Source organism: Pseudophryne corroboree, chromosome 10 (assembly GCF_028390025.1).
Source record: "Pseudophryne corroboree isolate aPseCor3 chromosome 10, aPseCor3.hap2, whole genome shotgun sequence".
Taxonomy (NCBI): domain Eukaryota; kingdom Metazoa; phylum Chordata; class Amphibia; order Anura; family Myobatrachidae; genus Pseudophryne; species Pseudophryne corroboree.
In genome coordinates, this window is record NC_086453.1 from 4,732,242 (window position 1) to 4,750,091 (window position 17,850).

Genomic DNA, 17,850 nt, shown 5'->3' on the forward strand with positions numbered 1-17,850 from the left:
GACTTCAAGTAAGTTTAAAACAGCTTGTACTCTATTGCGTCCTATGCCGTTTCAGGTAACAACCCGTCGTCAGGGACAATCATACGATAACGGCGCTGTGTTAGTGCGTATATATAGGGAATGTGCAGTGTTAGTGTGTATATATAGGGTATGCGCTGTGTTAGTGTATATATAGGGAATGCGCTGTGTTAGTGTGTATATATAGGGAATACACTGTGTTAGTGTATATATAGGGAATGCGCTGTGTTAGTGTATATATAGGGAATGCGCTGTGTTAGTGTGTATATATAGGGAATACACTGTGTTAGTGTATATATAGGGTATGCGCTGTGTTAGTGTATATATAGGGAATGCGCTGTGTTAGTGTGTATATATAGGGAATACACTGTGTTAGTGTATATATAGGGAATGCGCTGTGTTAGTGCGTATATATAGGGAATGTGCAGTGTTAGTGTGTATATAGGGTATGCGCTGTGTTAGTGTGTATATATAGGAAATGTGCAGTGTTAGTGTGTATATATAGGGAATGGCCTGTGTTAGTGTGTATATAGGGAACGTGCTGTGTTAGTGTAAGGATATACAACTCATATGCTGCTATGATCCCTGTCTATAGTCCATTCCCTGGGCGGAGAATCAGGCAGGCGGAAGCCCTGCTGTATACAGCCAGCCTGTGACGTGCGCTCCTGTGCACATATACACACAGGAAATGCAGCGGTACGGTAGTATAACGGTACAGATTGCAGTCACACACAGCGGGATCCCAACATCCAGCGCTCTCTGTAAATCACAGCACTCCTCTCTGCAATATGCAACCAGCCAAGGACACCAGGTAACAGCTGCTATACCCCATTCACGCCCCAATCCCGGCTCTAACCCAGGTGACCGAACACCGGTTTAAAGCTGCGTCACAGAGGGTTGAAACCCGCTCACACCGCAGGCCGGACCCGGGATATTTTGGGGATTCTCCTCTGCCGGCGTTTGGTGATGACCTCATTCCTAAGCGCAGGTCAGATGGCTCTACGTATGGTTTGAATAGGACCCGGGTTACCTGTTCACATTGCACTGTAACCCGGGTCATTCCCGGACCAACCTGGGTAGGTTCGAGCTGCGACACGGGTCAACCAAGCAATAACCCGAAAGGGGGTATTAGTAGGTTACATTATAGTGCCAACATATTCTGCAGCGCTGTACAATGTAGACTTTAATTTGCTCTTTCTATGGGATGTCATTGCTGAGATTATAATAGGAAGAGATGATGCAATAAGACTATTTTACCCCAGTGTCACAGCCTACATCTCTGATGTTCCAGGGGGAGAGATAAGCCAAATGTAATACGTCAGCATAGGACTTTCTGCCGGCACAGCAGGACACCTCCAGAAGATGGCGCCAGGTCCTGGTTGCTCTTCGGGCACTTCCCACGTGGGTAGAGTACCCTGCTAAGCCCGCTAGGTACATATTGTGATCCCTATTTTTAGAGAGTGTGCACTGCACCCCCCATAAACAGGAACAACCAATCTGGTAGTTATCACCCAGTCACCCCACAAAGTATCGAGGCCTTCATTCAGCTTCAGTTACAGTTTGAGCGGGTCCTGCGCGTGTGCACTGCGGAAGAAAGCGAGGAGATGCGATCGCTGCTACTGAATACCTCCCACATGTGTGGACTTGGAATGACAAAACTATGTGGTCACCACGTGATTTTTATTGGTTTGAGTTTGGGGTTCAACTGGTAGCAATTTGCCATATCATTAACCAAACAAATACCAAAACAGGTAATTTCAGCCTCTAGATGATAAGAAACATGTTACAAAATAGTTTGTAATATTTAACAGAGTCCATTCAGATCCATACAGATCAGAGCCCATTGTGTGAAGAGTGCACCAAGCAGAGCCGACTGTGGGGGCTAGTATACCAAGCTGAGCCAACTGTGGGGCTAGTATACCAAGCAGAGCCAACTGTGGGGGCTAGTATACCAAGCTGAGCCAACTGTGGGGCTAGTATACCAAGCAGCACCAACTATGGGGGCTAGTATACCAAGCAGAGCCAACTGTGGGGCTAGTATACCAAGCAGCACCAACTATGGGGGCTAGTATACCAAGCAGAGCCAACTGTGGGGCTAGTATACCAAGCAGCACCAACTATGGGGGCTAGTATACCAAGCAGAGCCAACTGTGGGGCTAGTATACCAAGCAGAGCCAACTGTGGGGCTAGTATACCAAGCAGCACCAACTGTGGGGCTAGTATACCAAGCAGAGCCAACTGTGGGGGCTAGTATACCAAGCTGAGCCAACTGTGGGGGCTAGTATACCGAGCAGAGCCAACTGTGGGGCTAGTATACCAAGCAGCACCAACTATGGGGGCTAGTATACCAAGCAGAGCCAACTGTGGGGCTAGTATACCAAGCAGAGCCAACTGTGGGGCTAGTATACCAAGCAGCACCAACTGTGGGGGCTAGTATACCAAGCTGAGCCAACTGTGGGGGCTAGTATACCGAGCAGAGCCAACTGTGGGGCTAGTATACCAAGCAGAGCCAACTGTGGGGGCTAGTATACCAAGCTGAGCCAACTGTGGGGGCTAGTATACCGAGCAGAGCCAACTGTGGGGCTAGTATACCAAGCAGAGCCAACTGTGGGGCTAGTATACCAAGCAGAGCCAACTGTGGGGCTAGTATACCAAGCAGAGCCAACTGTGGGGCTAGTATACCAAGCAGAGCCAACTGTGGGGCTAGTATACCAAGGCGATCCAACTGTGGGGGCTAGTATACCAAGCAGCACCAACTGTGGGGGCTAGTATACCAAGGCGATCCAACTGTGGGGGCTAGTATACCAAGCAGAGCCGACTGTGGAGGCTAGTATACCAAGCTGAGCCAACTGTGGGGCTCGTATAACAAGCAGAGCCAACTGTGGGGCTAGTATACCAAGGCGATCCAACTGTGGGGGCTAGTATACCAAGCAGAGCCGACTGTGGAGGCTAGTATACCAAGCTGAGCCAACTGTGGGGCTAGTAAACCAAGCAGGGCAAACTGTGGGGCTCGTATACCAAGCAGAGCCAACTGTGGGGCTAGTATACCAAGCTGAGCCAACTGTGGGGGCTAGTATACCAAGCAGAGCCGACTGTGGGGGCTAGTATACCAAGCAGAGCCAACTGTGGGGCTAGTATACCAAGCAGAGCCAACTGTGGGGCTAGTATACCAAGCAGCACCAACTGTGGGGGCTAGTATACCAAGCAGAGCCAACTGTGGGGCTAGTATACCAAGCAGAGCCAACTGTGGGGCTAGTATACCAAGCAGCACCAACTGTGGGGGCTAGTATACCAAGCTGAGCCAACTGTGGGGCTAGTATACCAAGCAGAGCCAACTGTGGGGCTAGTATACCAAGCAGAGCCAACTGTGAGGCTAGTATACCAAGCAGAGCCAACTGTGGGGCTAGTATACCAAGCAGAGCCAACTGTGGGGCTAGTATACCAAGCAGAGCCAACTGTGGGGCTAGTATACCAAGGCGATCCAACTGTGGGGGCTAGTATACCAAGCAGCACCAACTGTGGGGGCTAGTATACCAAGGCGATCCAACTGTGGGGGCTAGTATACCAAGCAGAGCCGACTGTGGAGGCTAGTATACCAAGCTGAGCCAACTGTGGGGCTCGTATAACAAGCAGAGCCAACTGTGGGGCTAGTATTCCAAGGCGATCCAACTGTGGGGGCTAGTATACCAAGCAGAGCTGACTGTGGAGGCTAGTATACCAAGCTGAGCCAACTGTGGGGCTAGTATACCAAGCAGGGCAAACTGTGGGGCTAGTATACCAAGCAGAGCCAACTATAGGGCTACTATACCAAGCTGAGCCAACTGTGGGGGCTAGTATACCAAGCAGCACCAACTGTGGGGGCTAGTATACCAAGGCGATCCAACTGTGGGGGCTAGTATACCAAGCAGAGCCGACTGTGGAGGCTAGTATACCAAGCTGAGCCAACTGTGGGGCTCGTATAACAAGCAGAGCCAACTGTGGGGCTAGTATACCAAGGCGATCCAACTGTGGGGGCTAGTATACCAAGCAGAGCCGACTGTGGAGGCTAGTATACCAAGCTGAGCCAACTGTGGGGCTAGTATACCAAGCAGGGCAAACTGTGGGGCTCGTATACCAAGCAGAGCCAACTGTGGGGCTAGTATACCAAGCAGAGCCAACTATAGGGCTACTATACCAAGTAGAGCCAACTGTTGGGCTAGTATACCAAGCAGAGCCAACTGTGGGGCTAGTATACCAAGCAGAGCCAACTGTTGAGGATAGTATACCAAGCAGAGCCAACAGTGGGGCTAGTATAACAAGCAGAGCCAACTGTTGAGGCTAGTATACCAAGCAGAGCCAACAGTGGGGCTAGTATACCAAGCAGAGCCAACTGTTGAGGCTAGTATACAAAGCAGAGCCAACAGTGGGGCTAGTATACCAAGCAGAGCCAACTGTGGAGGCTAGTATACCAAGCAGAGCCAACAGTTGGGCTAGTATACCAAGCAGAGACAACTGTGGAGGCTAGTATACCAAGCAGAGCCAACTGTGGGGGCTAGTATACCAAGCAGAGACAACTGTGGAGGCTAGTATACCAAGCAGAGCCAACTGTGGGGCTAGTATAGCAAGCAGAGCCAACTGTGGAAGCTAGTATACCAAGCAGAGACAACTGTGGAGGCTAGTATACCAAGCAGAGCCAACAGTGGGGCTAGTATACCAAGCAGAGCCAACTGTGGGGCTAGTATACCAAGCAGAGCCAACTGTGGGGGCTAGTATACCAAGCAGAGACAAGTGTGTGTGTGTGTGTGTGTGTGTGTGTGTGTGTGTGTGTGTGTGTGTGTGTGTGTGTGTGTGTGTGTGTGTAAGGGGGGGGGGATTATTCACAACCGAGCCAATTATAGAACAAGCGAGTGCAAAGCCAAATGTGGGAGCATTCATTCGTACTTCTGCTAAGCTAACATACACTCCCAGAAGCGGCGGCTTAGCGTGTGCACGGCAGCGAAAATAGGCTGGCGAGCGAACAACTCGGAATGACCCCCAAAATCATTAATCCTCTGAGTGACAATAAGATTGATGGACACGTTTCCACACATTGGGGGTTATTCAGGTATGTTAGCAAACCAAAAAAGCACACTAATGGGCAAAACCATGTGTACTGCAGGGGGGGGGGGGGGCAGATGTAACATGTGCAGAGACAGTTAGATTTGGGTGGGTTATAGTGTTTCTGTGCAGGGTAAATACTGGCTGCTTTATTTTTACACTGCAATTTAGATTTCAGTTTGAACACACCCCACCCAAATCTAACTCTCTCTGCACATCTTACATCTGCCCCACCTGCAGTGCAGCATGGTGTTACCCAGGTCTCTCTGCACATCTTACATCTGCCCCACCTGCAGTGCAGCATGGTGTTACCCAGGTCTCTATGCACATTTTACATCACCCCCCCCCTTCCCCCGCAGTGCAAAATGGTGGAACCCAGGTCTCTCTGCACATGGTACATCTGCCCCCCTGCAGTGCAGCATGGGGTTACCCAGGTCTCTCTGCACATGTTACATCAGCCCCCCTGCAGTGCAGCATGGTGTTAACCAGGTCTCTCTGCACACGTTACATCTGCCGCCCCTGCAGTGTAGCATGGTGTTACCCAGGTCTCTCTGCACGCGTTACATCTGCCCCCCCCCCCCCCCCGGCAGTGCAGCATGGTGTTACCCAGGTCTCTCTGCACATGTTACATCTGCCCCCTGCAGTGCAGCATGGTGTTACCAGGTCTCTCTGCACGCGTTACATCTGCCCCCCCCCCCCTCCCCCCCCCCCCCCCGGCAGTGCAGCATGGTGTTACCCAGGTCTCTCTGCACATGTTACATCTGCCCCCTGCAGTGCAGCATGGTGTTACCCAGGTCTCTCTGCACGTTACATCAGCCCCCCTGCAGTGCAGCATGGTGTTACCCAGGTCTCTCTGCACATGTTACATATGCCCCCCCCCCCCCTGGCAGTGCAGCATGGTGTTACTCAGGTCTCTCTTGCACATGTTACATCTGCCCCCTGCAGTGCAGCATGGTGTTACCCAGGTCTCTCTGCACGTTACATCAGCCCCCCTGCAGTGCAGCATGGTGTTACCCAGGTCTCTCTGCACATGTTACATATGCCCCCCCCCCCCCCCCACAGAGCAGCATGGTGTTACTCAGGTCTCTCTGCACATGTTACATCTGCCCCCCTGCAGTGCACATAGTTTTGCCTATTAGTGTGCTTTGAAACCTGTATAAAGGTGGGTACACACCGGCCAATATATTGGCCGTTCTATTGAACGCCCGATATATCGCGGGTCTGTCGGCCAGTGTGTACGGGCGATATGTCTGTGAACTCCGTCGTTCACAGATATATCGCGCCGGCCCCGCAGCACAGCCGACGGCCAATATATCTACCGATATATTGGCGCGTCGCTGTGTGTGTACGGGCGACCAGCCGGCCACCCGTACACATGCTGCGGCAGCCGGCGGTGATTGACAGCTGAACTAGGCGGGCGTGTGTACACGCCCGCCCAGTTCATGACGTCAGTCTCTGACGGATCGGGCAGTGTGTATGCACAGCACGCTGCCCGATCCATCCATAGATATATCTGCCAATCAATTGATCTGCAGATATATCTATCAGTGTGTACCCACCTTAAGGCCCTATGGGGCTCATTCCGAGTTGATCGCTCGCTACCGATTTTCGCAGCGCATCGATTATGGCAGAACGGGGCTAATCTGCGCATGCGTATGGCGGACGCAAGGAGATTGACAGGAAGTGGGAGTTTCTGGGCGGCAACTGACCGTTTTCTGGAGGTCTTGGAAAAACGCAGGGTTTGCATGGCGGGTGTCTGACGTCAATACCGGGATCTTCGTCGCACAATCATCGCACAGAATAAGTAACCTACAGGGCTGGTCTTGTTTTGCACAAAATGTGTTTGTACCGCTCTGCTGCGCACGTGTTCGCACTCCTGCAAAGCGAAAATACACTCCCCGGTGGGCGGCGACAATGCGTTTGCACGGCTGCTAAAAACTGCTAGCGAGCGATCAACTCGGGATGAGGGTCGGTTGTCCCGTCCTCATCTGTTACACTTTTGGGGGAAAAAATTGGTGCGTTTAGTTTCCATCCCGATACTGGAGACTGGGCTGCTTCTGCTGGTGTCAGCTCTTGGGGAGAGCATGAGTTGACCACTTCCGTGTACAGCTGTTATCCTGTATCTAATACTTTCTTTATATCTTGGATTCTTCCATTTGTTCTTATCCCAGACAGATTCCGGACAGTGGTGCGATGTATGTGGGTGTGGCTGCGCTGTTGCGGATATTTGCAGTTGCGGACAATATGTGGTTGGCGCAGATTGAGCATTCGCCCACTTCCATAGCATGCGTTGTGTATATTCTCCTGCTTAGTGAATGAGCGCAGACTTGGGCGCCTATGTAGTGCATTTATATGGCATGTGCGAGACGTCCGTGTATATACACCTGTTAGGGAGGCGTGTCTTTGCGTCTGGTATACGCCAGCTGCAGTTACACTCTGAGAATGACTTGTAGTGACATGAGCGTATGTGCTGGCCGTGGCAGAGGCGGGCGTATACTGAGATGTATACAGTTCTGTATATATGTGAGTATACATTACACTCCTATCAGTAATGTATTCCAGCCGACGTATCAGCCCATGTACTCGGTGCTGTGTTGCACCAGTTTCCGGGCCTGGCAATGTGTATGTATCACGTTATAATGTGTGTCGTTATCTGAGATTACAGTTACCCCGGGAGGAAATGTCAGCAGATAATACTCATTAATGGGCGTCTTCCAGTCGCTGAGAATGTCATCTACAGAAGTCGCCTGAGAGCTGTGGTAGTATGATTGGATGTGGGCTGTGCCTGGCGGTTTTCCCGCCATAGCGGTGCTTCCGGCATGGCGGTGCTCCCAGTATGGCGGTTCTCCCGGCATGGCGGTGCTCCCAGTATGGCGGTGCTCCCGGCATGGCGGTTCTCCAGCATGGCGGTGCCACACAATGTGACAGGTATGCTATGTGCAGGGGCAGCAGCTGCCGTGCAGTGACGTCCGCCGGGTGACACGTGGACAGTCCCCTGTACTTTGTAGCTGCTTCATGTTGTAGAATCCGGATCCTCGGCAGCAGAGTTGTCAGATAAGAGACACTGAGCTCTGTGATCATATAACCTCCCTTCCACAGCGCTGCGCTCTTTCCTGGTAATGTGACTAAACACGTGACGCCACGAACCCACCGACCGCTGGGAAGAGCTCTGGTGACCCTTGCTACGTACAGGCGAGGCCGACGTGGGTTCCTACATAAAGTGGAATAATATGGCCCCATTATTCTGATTTGGATTTAACATGTACTGGGGGTGACTACAGGGAAAGGGGGCTCAGCCTTCTGTGTGAGATCTGAGAGGTGCCGACGCAGGGTGCCGGGCGAGAGGGGGGATGTGGCATCATCTTGCCCAACCCTATGCTGCCAAAAGCCCCGATTCTTGGCATCGTGCAGTGGGGGGTCACAGCTTAATGACGGGATTAATGGTGCAGTTCCCTGGGACAGCGGGCAATATCCGGAGGGGTGGGGTTCATCCTCCAGGAGTCGGAAGGAACTCTGTGGACGGGTGTGAGTCTCCCAGACTTGAATCGCGGCCTCTCACCTATGTAACACCTTTGGCTGCTGCCTCTTATTAATGTGACACTTTTTGCACTACGACTTCTCACTAGTGTCATGCATTGGGCTGTGCTGGGCCCGGGGAGGGTCCCGTGTTCTGAACTTGAACCTTAGGAATGTTAGGGACCCACTGATGAAGCCCATATTTTTGGGTCAAAAACGTTGCCAAGACCTCGATTTCTACTCCATATGAAAATAGCAGTTATTAGAATTGTTCTGATTTGGCTGTGGTCTTGATGTTTGGAGTGTGCACCTGCACTTTCCTTCTTCCTGAGTCTCTCAGACATTCCGGCATGATGACGCTTCTCATCAGTGTCCCCTAACTTCACTGTTACATTTCTGAAGGCCCAACTATGGGGAGTTATTCCGAGTTGTTCGCTCGCAAGTGAATTTAGCAGAGTTGCTCACGCTAAGCCGCCGCCTACTGGAGTGAATCTTAGCATCTTAAAATTGCGAACGATGTATTCGCAATATTGCGATTACACACCTCGTAGCAGTTTCTGAGTAGCTTCAGACTTACTCGGCATCTGCGATCATTTCAGTGCTTGTCGTTCCTGGTTTGACGTCACAAACACACCCAGCGTTCGCCCAGACACTCCCCCGTTTCTCCAGCCACTCCTGCGTTTTTTCGGAAACGGTAGCGTTTTTTTTCCCACACGCCCATAAAACGGCCTGTTTCCGCCAGTAACACCCATTTTCTGTCAATCACATTACGATCACCAGAACGAAGAAAATGCCGTGAGTAAAATTCCTAAGTGCATAGCAAATTTACTTGGCGCAGTCGCAGTGCGGGACATTGCGCATGCGCATTAAGCGGAAAAATCGCTGCGATGCGAAGATTTTTACCGAGCGAACAACTCGGAATGACCCCCTATGTAAAGAGCGCTTTATCTGAGTCCCGGCTACCCAAATGATTGGGTGGCTGCCAGCTTACAGAGGGCAGACACAGGGGGTCATCCTCCACCACGCTCAGATAATGATTGTGGCCGTAGTTATGGGAGCATTAGAGGGTATGCGGTAAGCAGAGCCGGCCCCCTAACCAATATGATGCCCTAGGCAAGATTTTGCCTGGTGCCCAAAAAACAACACCACCGATAGTTCCGCCTCTGACCCTGCACCCCTTTCCCAGCACCATCACCCCCTCACCCATAGCAGACCTCCTATATTTTAAATAGGAACAGTGCGCACATTCTGTGCACAGCCCAAAAAAAGGGGCGTGTTCTTGTTGGGAAGGTGGCATAGCCACACAATAGTACCCCAATTCCAATTACGCCACACAGTAGTGCAACTTTATTCATATTTTATCATGCGATAGTGTCCTCTTATTCACATTACACCACACAGTAGTGCCCTTTCTATACATTACGCCACACAGTAGTTCCCTCTCTATACATTACGCCACACAGTAGTGCCCTTTCCTATACATTACACCACACAGTAGTGCCCTTTCTATACATTACACCACACAGTAGAGCACTTTATATACATAATGCCACACACTAGTAATGCCTTTATACACATAATACCACACAGTAATGCCCCTTACACATATGACACACATCATTAATGTCCTTATACACATAATACACCTTACACATTATGCCAACCTTTATTAATGCCCTTATACACATAATGACACACACAGTGCCCCTTACAAATATGCCAGACATTATTACTGCACTTATACACATAATGACACACAATGGGGGTAATTCAGACCTGATCATAGCAGCAAATTTGTTAGCAGTTGGCAAAACTATGTGCACTTCGGGGGGGGGGGGGGGGGGGGGGGGGCAGATGTAACATGTGCAGAGTGAGTTAGATTTGGGTGCAGTGTGTTCAAACTGAAATCTAAATTTCAGTGTAAAAATAAAGCAGCCAGTATTTACCCTGCACAGAAACACATCCAAATCTAACTCTCTCTGCACATGTTACATCTGCCCCACCTGCAGTGCACATGGTTTTGCCCAACTGCTAACAAATTTGCTGCTGCGATCACATCTGAATTATCCCCAATGTTCCTTATACATATGACACACATTATTAAAGCATTTACACACATGACACACATAATGCCTCTTACTTACACATATGCCGAACACTACTGCACAACCAACCCACCCGCACACAGCCGCTAACACTGTGGCCTCTGCCTCTGCTTGGATACAGATGTGTCCTCATACATCTTGTCTCAATACACCATGCAGCAGGAGATGCCTGGCATGAGTCAGCTGGCAGCTCTGCTAACGTTGGGCTAACGTTGGGCACCTTTTATGACGGAAATGCATCTTATTTGCATTACTATGTGGCTAGGATGCACAAGCAGCTTCTGCTGATTATAATGATATGCAGCATGCCTATATACTGTGTGCCAACTGTGGCTGTATCTGCATACGAAATGCTATGTTACATTGATTTGCAGGAAAACACTGTAACAGAGCATTTCATATGCAGATACAGCCGCAGTCACACACAGAATACAGGCATGCTGCATATCATTTTAATCAGCAGAAGATGCTTGTGCCCCATGGCATTTGCCTAGTTTGCCTATGCCTTGGGCCGGCTCTGGCGGTAAGTTTGGAGCCAGGCACTGTCAGACAGTAGAGCGGTATTGGCGATATGTCACTGTAAGTTCCAGCATTGTATCAGCGATAACGTTACATATTATGTTTGGCGTTGTACAGATAAAGAAGAATAAACTTCCACAGAATGAATATTCAGAATTGGCTGGGGCTATGGGTAACCACTGAAGGGTTAATTCTGCAGGATACCAGGCTTGTGAGCATGATGTGATTTCCACACGTTAGACTCCCCGGCTCTTAGAATTATCTACAGTACAAGGGTGACGTGCGGACGATGACTGTGCGCGAGTTCAGGAACGGCTGGGGCACCTATCGGAGCGTTATCTCTTATTTACATCTAACATTACTTAAAAGGACATAAACTCACTCAGTGACGACCTTGAAAGAGTTACTCAGAAATAAAACAACATTCCACCGCCACCGCTGCTGCCCAAGGGGTTAATGTGTGAGTCGTAACTGATCAACGAGGTCGCCCGATACGGCGTTGCCATAAAACGTTGGAGTAACAGGACACTACTGGGCGTTTGCGGTCACTGGTGATGCACAATACTAAAATTGATTGTTCCATAAATTCTTCTCAACTTTAAAACTTTGGACGTTTTTCCTAAAGTGGTGCGGCCACATATTCTATACATTTCTCCTTGGTGGCATACATTATAAATGGCCGCAACATCTTTCCGCACCTGGATAGACGGTGGGGTCATACTGGAGAAGGCTCCTCATCCTTAATACTGATATATTGGCTAACATCCGTTTTCCTTTCTTACAGTGACTGAGAACAAGTCCAGGTCTACGAGGGTCCGGTGGTGAGGCTTGGCCAACCTTCAGCTGGTAGCTATGAATTCCTCAGAGGACATCAGCAATAGTAAGAGCTCTACAGCTTTATCCTCTGGGGATCCCCCTTCCCCCACCCCACCCCCTCATCCACAGAATGACCCTCTTGGTTTCCATCATACTTGTCCATTCATGGGCCAATATTTACTAAGAATTCGAGTTTGTCCGATTTGTGTGTTTTTTTCTAAGTCCCAATCCGGGAATTCACTAAGCACCAATCTCGACAGTGTTTGGACTATTCGTAATGGTTTGATTGGCAAAGTTCCGAAATACGAATGAATAGACCATCGGTCAAACGCGGCTGTTATTTCATACAATACGGGAATTCACTATTCATTCGTATTTGGGTGTTAGTCTCTGAGTGCTCAATTGCGGTCGTATTTTTTTGCGATTCGGTAAAAAAAGCGGCAAAAAAATAGACCTGGGCCAAAATTTACTAATATTCGTGTTTGTGTGGGTTTGTGTAGTGTTTAAACTCGTCTTGTATCGGGTGCATTTTCATGCAACTTTTTGAAACCATATACGCCAAGTTACTAAGCATTCGAGTTTATTGTTTTCGTGTTTTCCGATGTCGATGCCAGTCGTTTTTTTTTTGGCACATTTACGGCCGTCATTGTCGTCTTCGTACGTGTTTGTGTTGTTTTTGCTGGGTTTTTTTCTAAGTTAAACGCGGCTGGGTTTTTTTTTTCCCGCGGCCGCATTTTCACTTTTAGTTTCGGTTTTCATCCCCGTTCGTGATTGGTTGTGTTTCAGATGGTAGGAGTGTCTGTGCGCAACCATATAAATACGCCCCAAACCGTCCACACCTCGTGGGTTTAGTTAGTGGTGAGGAGAGAGGTTGTGCAGTGGAGTTTGGTGAGTAGTGTTTGTTTGGAGGAGTATTTTTAGCGAGTTCTGAGTGTTGTATTGTGTTTGAAAGTAGTTTTGTCATTCTTGTTGTCTTGTATTTTTTGGTTTTGTCTCAATTTTTGTCCTAGTTTATTTTATTTATAGTCCCTTGTCAGTGTGTGTGTGTGTGTGTGTGTGTGTGTGTGTGTGTGTAGTGATAGCAGAGGAGTGTTTTGTTTTGTCTTTTTTTTCCTGTGTTAATTGTTTAGTCACACAATTATGTGTGACTCAGAGGTGGCTGAGGTGAGTGAGGTGGAGGGTGTTAGTGAGGGGGAGGAGGTCGGTCAGGTGGAGGAGGTGAGTGTTAGTGAGGTGGAGGAGGTTGGTGAGGTTGCTGCAGCAGCCTCAAGTGACAGTGATAGTGACAGTCAGACAGCTCCGCAGCCACGCACAGGGCCGGATTAAAGGCCACATGGGCCTGGAGCTGAAAATATTCAAGGGCCTATTGTGAGAAATGGGGGAGGTGTGATTAGTGCTGTGTGGGTGTGACCAGAGCCATGTGGGCGTGTACACCCCTACACTATCAGCTCCAATGTCTCCCTAAATATGTAAAAATATAAAAACATGCATCATTTTGTGAGAAAAATATAAATGCAATCTTAATAGCTATGATTTATGGCTGACCATGTGGCCAGCTGGTGGCCTTTGATCATCATGCTGCCATGATGATGGACCTGTTTTTAAGGGGAGGCCTGGAGCTGTAGCTCCATCCGCCCCATTGTTAATCTGGCCCTGGCCACGCACCACTACTAAGACTGGGCGGAATGTCAAGTTTAGTTATGCAGAAAATGTGGCATTGGTGCGGGAGCTGATGAAGTATCAGCGCCAGCTATTTGGGCCTGAGTCCGCCAAGGTGCCAACACGGAGGAAGACGGTGTTGTGGGTGAAAGTAGTTGCTGATGTAAATAGTGAGGGGGTGATGAAGCGGATGGAGGACACGTGCCGCAAACGGTACTATGACATAAAGCGACGTGTCAAGTCCAAAATGGCCAAGGAGGCGAAGTCGGCTCGCAAAACCGGTGGTGGTCCGCCCTCCATTGCCACATATCTAGACTATGAGGAGCCCATGTGGACTATAATCCCTCCAGAAGTAGTGTCTGCAACCCATGTCCGGGATTCCGATCGCCCCAGGAAGGATGGTGAGCATGTGTATTTGTCTTAACATTCCATGACATTACTTCTGGCTTACTGTATGTTTTAAATGTGTGTCATGTGACGTTGCATATTACTCCCATCTTCAAGTGTGCGTCATCAAATACATTGTTTTGGGTCATGTTTCATACAAAAGTCAATGAAACGTCTTACTTGCTTGTATGTCACGTGGTTTTTGGACAGTACATTTTCCATGTGTAGTTTGGACTTGGTGTGTCATTGAATTGTCCAGCAATAATGTTTTACTTTTGCACATTGTACATTTTGAAAGTTGGACTATGTTTTTTTATTCTGTTATCCATGTGCAATGTTTCCAAATCAGTGGTTGATATGTTAGAGGCTGGAGTAGTGCAAAGTGTCTTTGAAGGCAGTTACATGTGTAATTTCATTAGTACTCAATGTAATATTGTTTAAGTCAAGGCCACTATTTGCTGGTTCATTTTGAGTCTGTATTTGTACACTGACACAACAACTGCAGACTTAGTTACCTTCTTGGGTTTTTTTTTTTGTTTTTTGTTTTTTTTGTAATTTTTGCTGGCCTCATATTGTGGTAATGTGTGTTTGGAGTGCCACATCACAGACCTATTTCTATATCGCATCTGTATTTTTTTTCCATTTTATTAGAAAATGAAGCTGTGTGTGTTTTGGCTTGTTAGTGTATGTTTTTGGAATTGTGTCCTGTGTCTGTGTCCTGTATATGATTCCCTGTGTTGCACTTTCCATAGTGCATATGGCTATTGGACAATGTTTTGGGTTTGTTGTTGTGCTTTTTGTGTTTAATGTCCTTATTTTTAGATTCATAATAAAACATCCATTTTTTAAAGATGTAATGTTTATAAGCATAATGGATGTATTAACAATAGCATGAATATTTTTGTTTTTTTGTTTTTTTGTATTTACAGTGTTGAAAAAAAGCAGTACTGGTCGTCCTACAGTCACTCCCATCACATCTGATGATGATGACGCTGCGGAAGCAGGTAAAGTGTCCATTGTAGTATAGGTTAGGTTTGTAAATGAATGGCCATAACAAAATGTCACTTTCAATAATAGGTCCATCCAAAGAAATCTTAAGCAGCAGAAGGCGCACTTCTGGAACACACCACAAAAAACATCTGCCAGCAAAGAAAGCAAGGTCTGATGTCCAGGGCCAACCACAGCAGGCTACCCCGCCACGAAGATTATCTACTGTTTGTACGGTGCCCCCACTCCAAATTTTGGACACACCTCCAAGACGACAACCACACTCCCCTCATCTTGATTGTGAGTAACAAACTGTGATAGCAGTTAAAAATGTCAGATCTTTAAAAAACCATTTACTTAAACTCATTAAGTCAATACCCATCAAAATCTGCTATACTTACTCAAGTCAGTAAAACATGAAATGGAAACCAAACAAAATGGCCAACACAACATCCAGTAATGATATGAATGTCCACTTCAACCATACAGTAGCACATTGTGTGGAAGATGCTGCAACAGAAACTCATGTGTAAGCTTTGCAAATAGTAAGGTTGTTAGAATCATTTACACATGTGTGCTTGTCCTAACATTGCCAACTGCATACAAAAACATTACTATGTTTTGGTTGGAGACACTATAAGGCAATACATTATGGATTACAATGTGTTTTGAGGCAGGAGTATGTCTGATGTACCATACAACTCATGTGTTTGCTTTCAGAATGAAGTAACCAGACACATTTGCCACAAACAGGCATATGTATGTATTTAAGTAATGAGTGATGATGTTGCTAGGCCGGATATCTGAAAGCACCAGTCCGTTCCATGTTTAGTGCTTTGTACCAATGTATTAAACATATGGATAAGTAACGGATAAATGTTTATAATTTCAGCTTCTAGTCCTGGTAACAGCATCCCTCCGCAACAACAGCAACACAGTGACATGGATGACACAATCATGTTAGAAATGCATCCAGTAATCGAAGGAATCAGCCCCCCAGCACCTGTGAGTACTCCCCCACAGCAAAGCACACCACCAACCCAACACAGCCCAACAACACCAGTAACACAAGGCCCAGATCAAGTGTTCTGGACCATTTGGGCTAGACAGCAGGCCACTGATGAAGATTGCCTGCGTAGGCAGACCCAAATGTTTGCAAGCCTACCATCTCACCTCAGACGAATCAGCAGAAATCTGAGCTGACAAAATGAAACAAACACAAGAATTGCAAATACCATGGAAATCATACGTGCAGACATTACACATGTCATGGGCAACTTACAGCGCATAATGGAAGAACAGCACAGACAACAGCAAAGCTATATCAACATTTTAGAAAGCAATCAAATGATCAATGAATCCATGTCCAGAATTGTAGACAATCAAAATGCTGCAACACGTGAACTCAATGCCACCCTCAGTAACCTCAATGAAACACTCAGATCCCTGCAGCAACAGCAAACAAGCAGCAGTTCTGGTACGACTACTCCAAATGTAACGCCAGTGTCATCACCACCAAGGCGCTCCACCAGAGCACGCCAACACGACAGTGGTAAAGGCAAAGGCCAGGACAAGCAACCACCCAAATAAACATAAAAAAAAAAACACACCCATTTCTTTAAAGAGAAGAGAAACAAAACACTTACCAAGTGTATGATTAACAGAATATATATAACACTTAGCTCCTTGACAATTTGTATAACATCATTAATTATAACTGGTACAAACAACAAAAGGAATTTTGAACACACATTTCTTCTTTACCATCTTTGTATTTTTTTGTTAGCAGGAAACTGTTGTTTGAGCTGCACATAGATGTTAGCATGTAGAAAGCAGACCACTTGATTTTTTTCTAATCATTACTCTTTCTAGATTCTAATCATTCTTTGAGCCAGCAGACAGACTAATTGGCAGCCAGGCAGATTGTCTTAAGCAGGCAGAAAGCAGACCACTTGATTTTTTTCTAATCATTACTCTTTCTAGATTCTAATCATTCTTTGAGCCAGCAGACAGACTAATTGGCAGCCAGGCAGATTCATCCATGACCAATACAATTTACAATGTGAATTGTAACTGTTTTACATTTCTTCTCTAGACGAATTGACAAGAAAAACACAATTGAGTTGGCTAAAAGTGTCCTAATATGTTGGGAGTAATATTTAGATAATTCAGTCCGAAAATGACTGACATTATTGTTGTGCCATGTTTGTGTGTGTTAAAAATAAGTAATCAGATTTAAAAACATGATGTAGAAACAACAACATTTGAAATATTTGAAAGTTGAACACAAATGTGTGTAATAATGGATATATGTTGTTAAATGTGTATTGCCTTACAAATCTACAATTTTTGGCCAGCAAACATAAGGAAATAAATTATTTTGCATGAGAGAAGTTTGTGTCCCTTTTATAGGCATCCTAATTCAGGTTAGAATGATTTGTAAGTGTCAACACATGTAAACACGGCTGAAAAAAGCAGGTCTATTTTTTTGCCGCTTTTTTTACCGAATCGCAAAAAAATACGACCGCAATTGAGCACTCAGAGACTAACACCCAAATACGAATGAATAGCGAATTCCCGTATTGTATGAAATAACAGCCGCGTTTGACCGATGGTCTATTCATTCGTATTTCGGAACTTTGCCAATCAAACCATTACGAATAGTCCAAACACTGCCGAGATTGGTGCTTAGTGAATTCCCGGATTGGGACTTAGAAAAAAAAACACAAATCGGACAAACTCGAATTCTTAGTAAATATGGGCCTTG

At 47.1% G+C, this 17,850-nt stretch overlaps 1 protein-coding gene across 1 annotated transcript in view; it reads left to right on the forward strand.

Annotated features, from left to right (window-relative positions):
- The window catches only part of LOC134966874 (tyrosine-protein kinase STYK1-like), a 49,495-nt gene that overhangs the window by 2,648 nt on the left and 28,997 nt on the right, over positions 1 to 17,850 (forward strand). The window contains exon 2 of the mRNA XM_063943913.1: positions 12,019 to 12,114. Coding sequence (XP_063799983.1) covers positions 12,087 to 12,114 — 28 coding nt within the window. The 5' untranslated portion in view covers positions 12,019 to 12,086. The remainder of the gene's footprint in view (positions 1 to 12,018; positions 12,115 to 17,850) is intronic.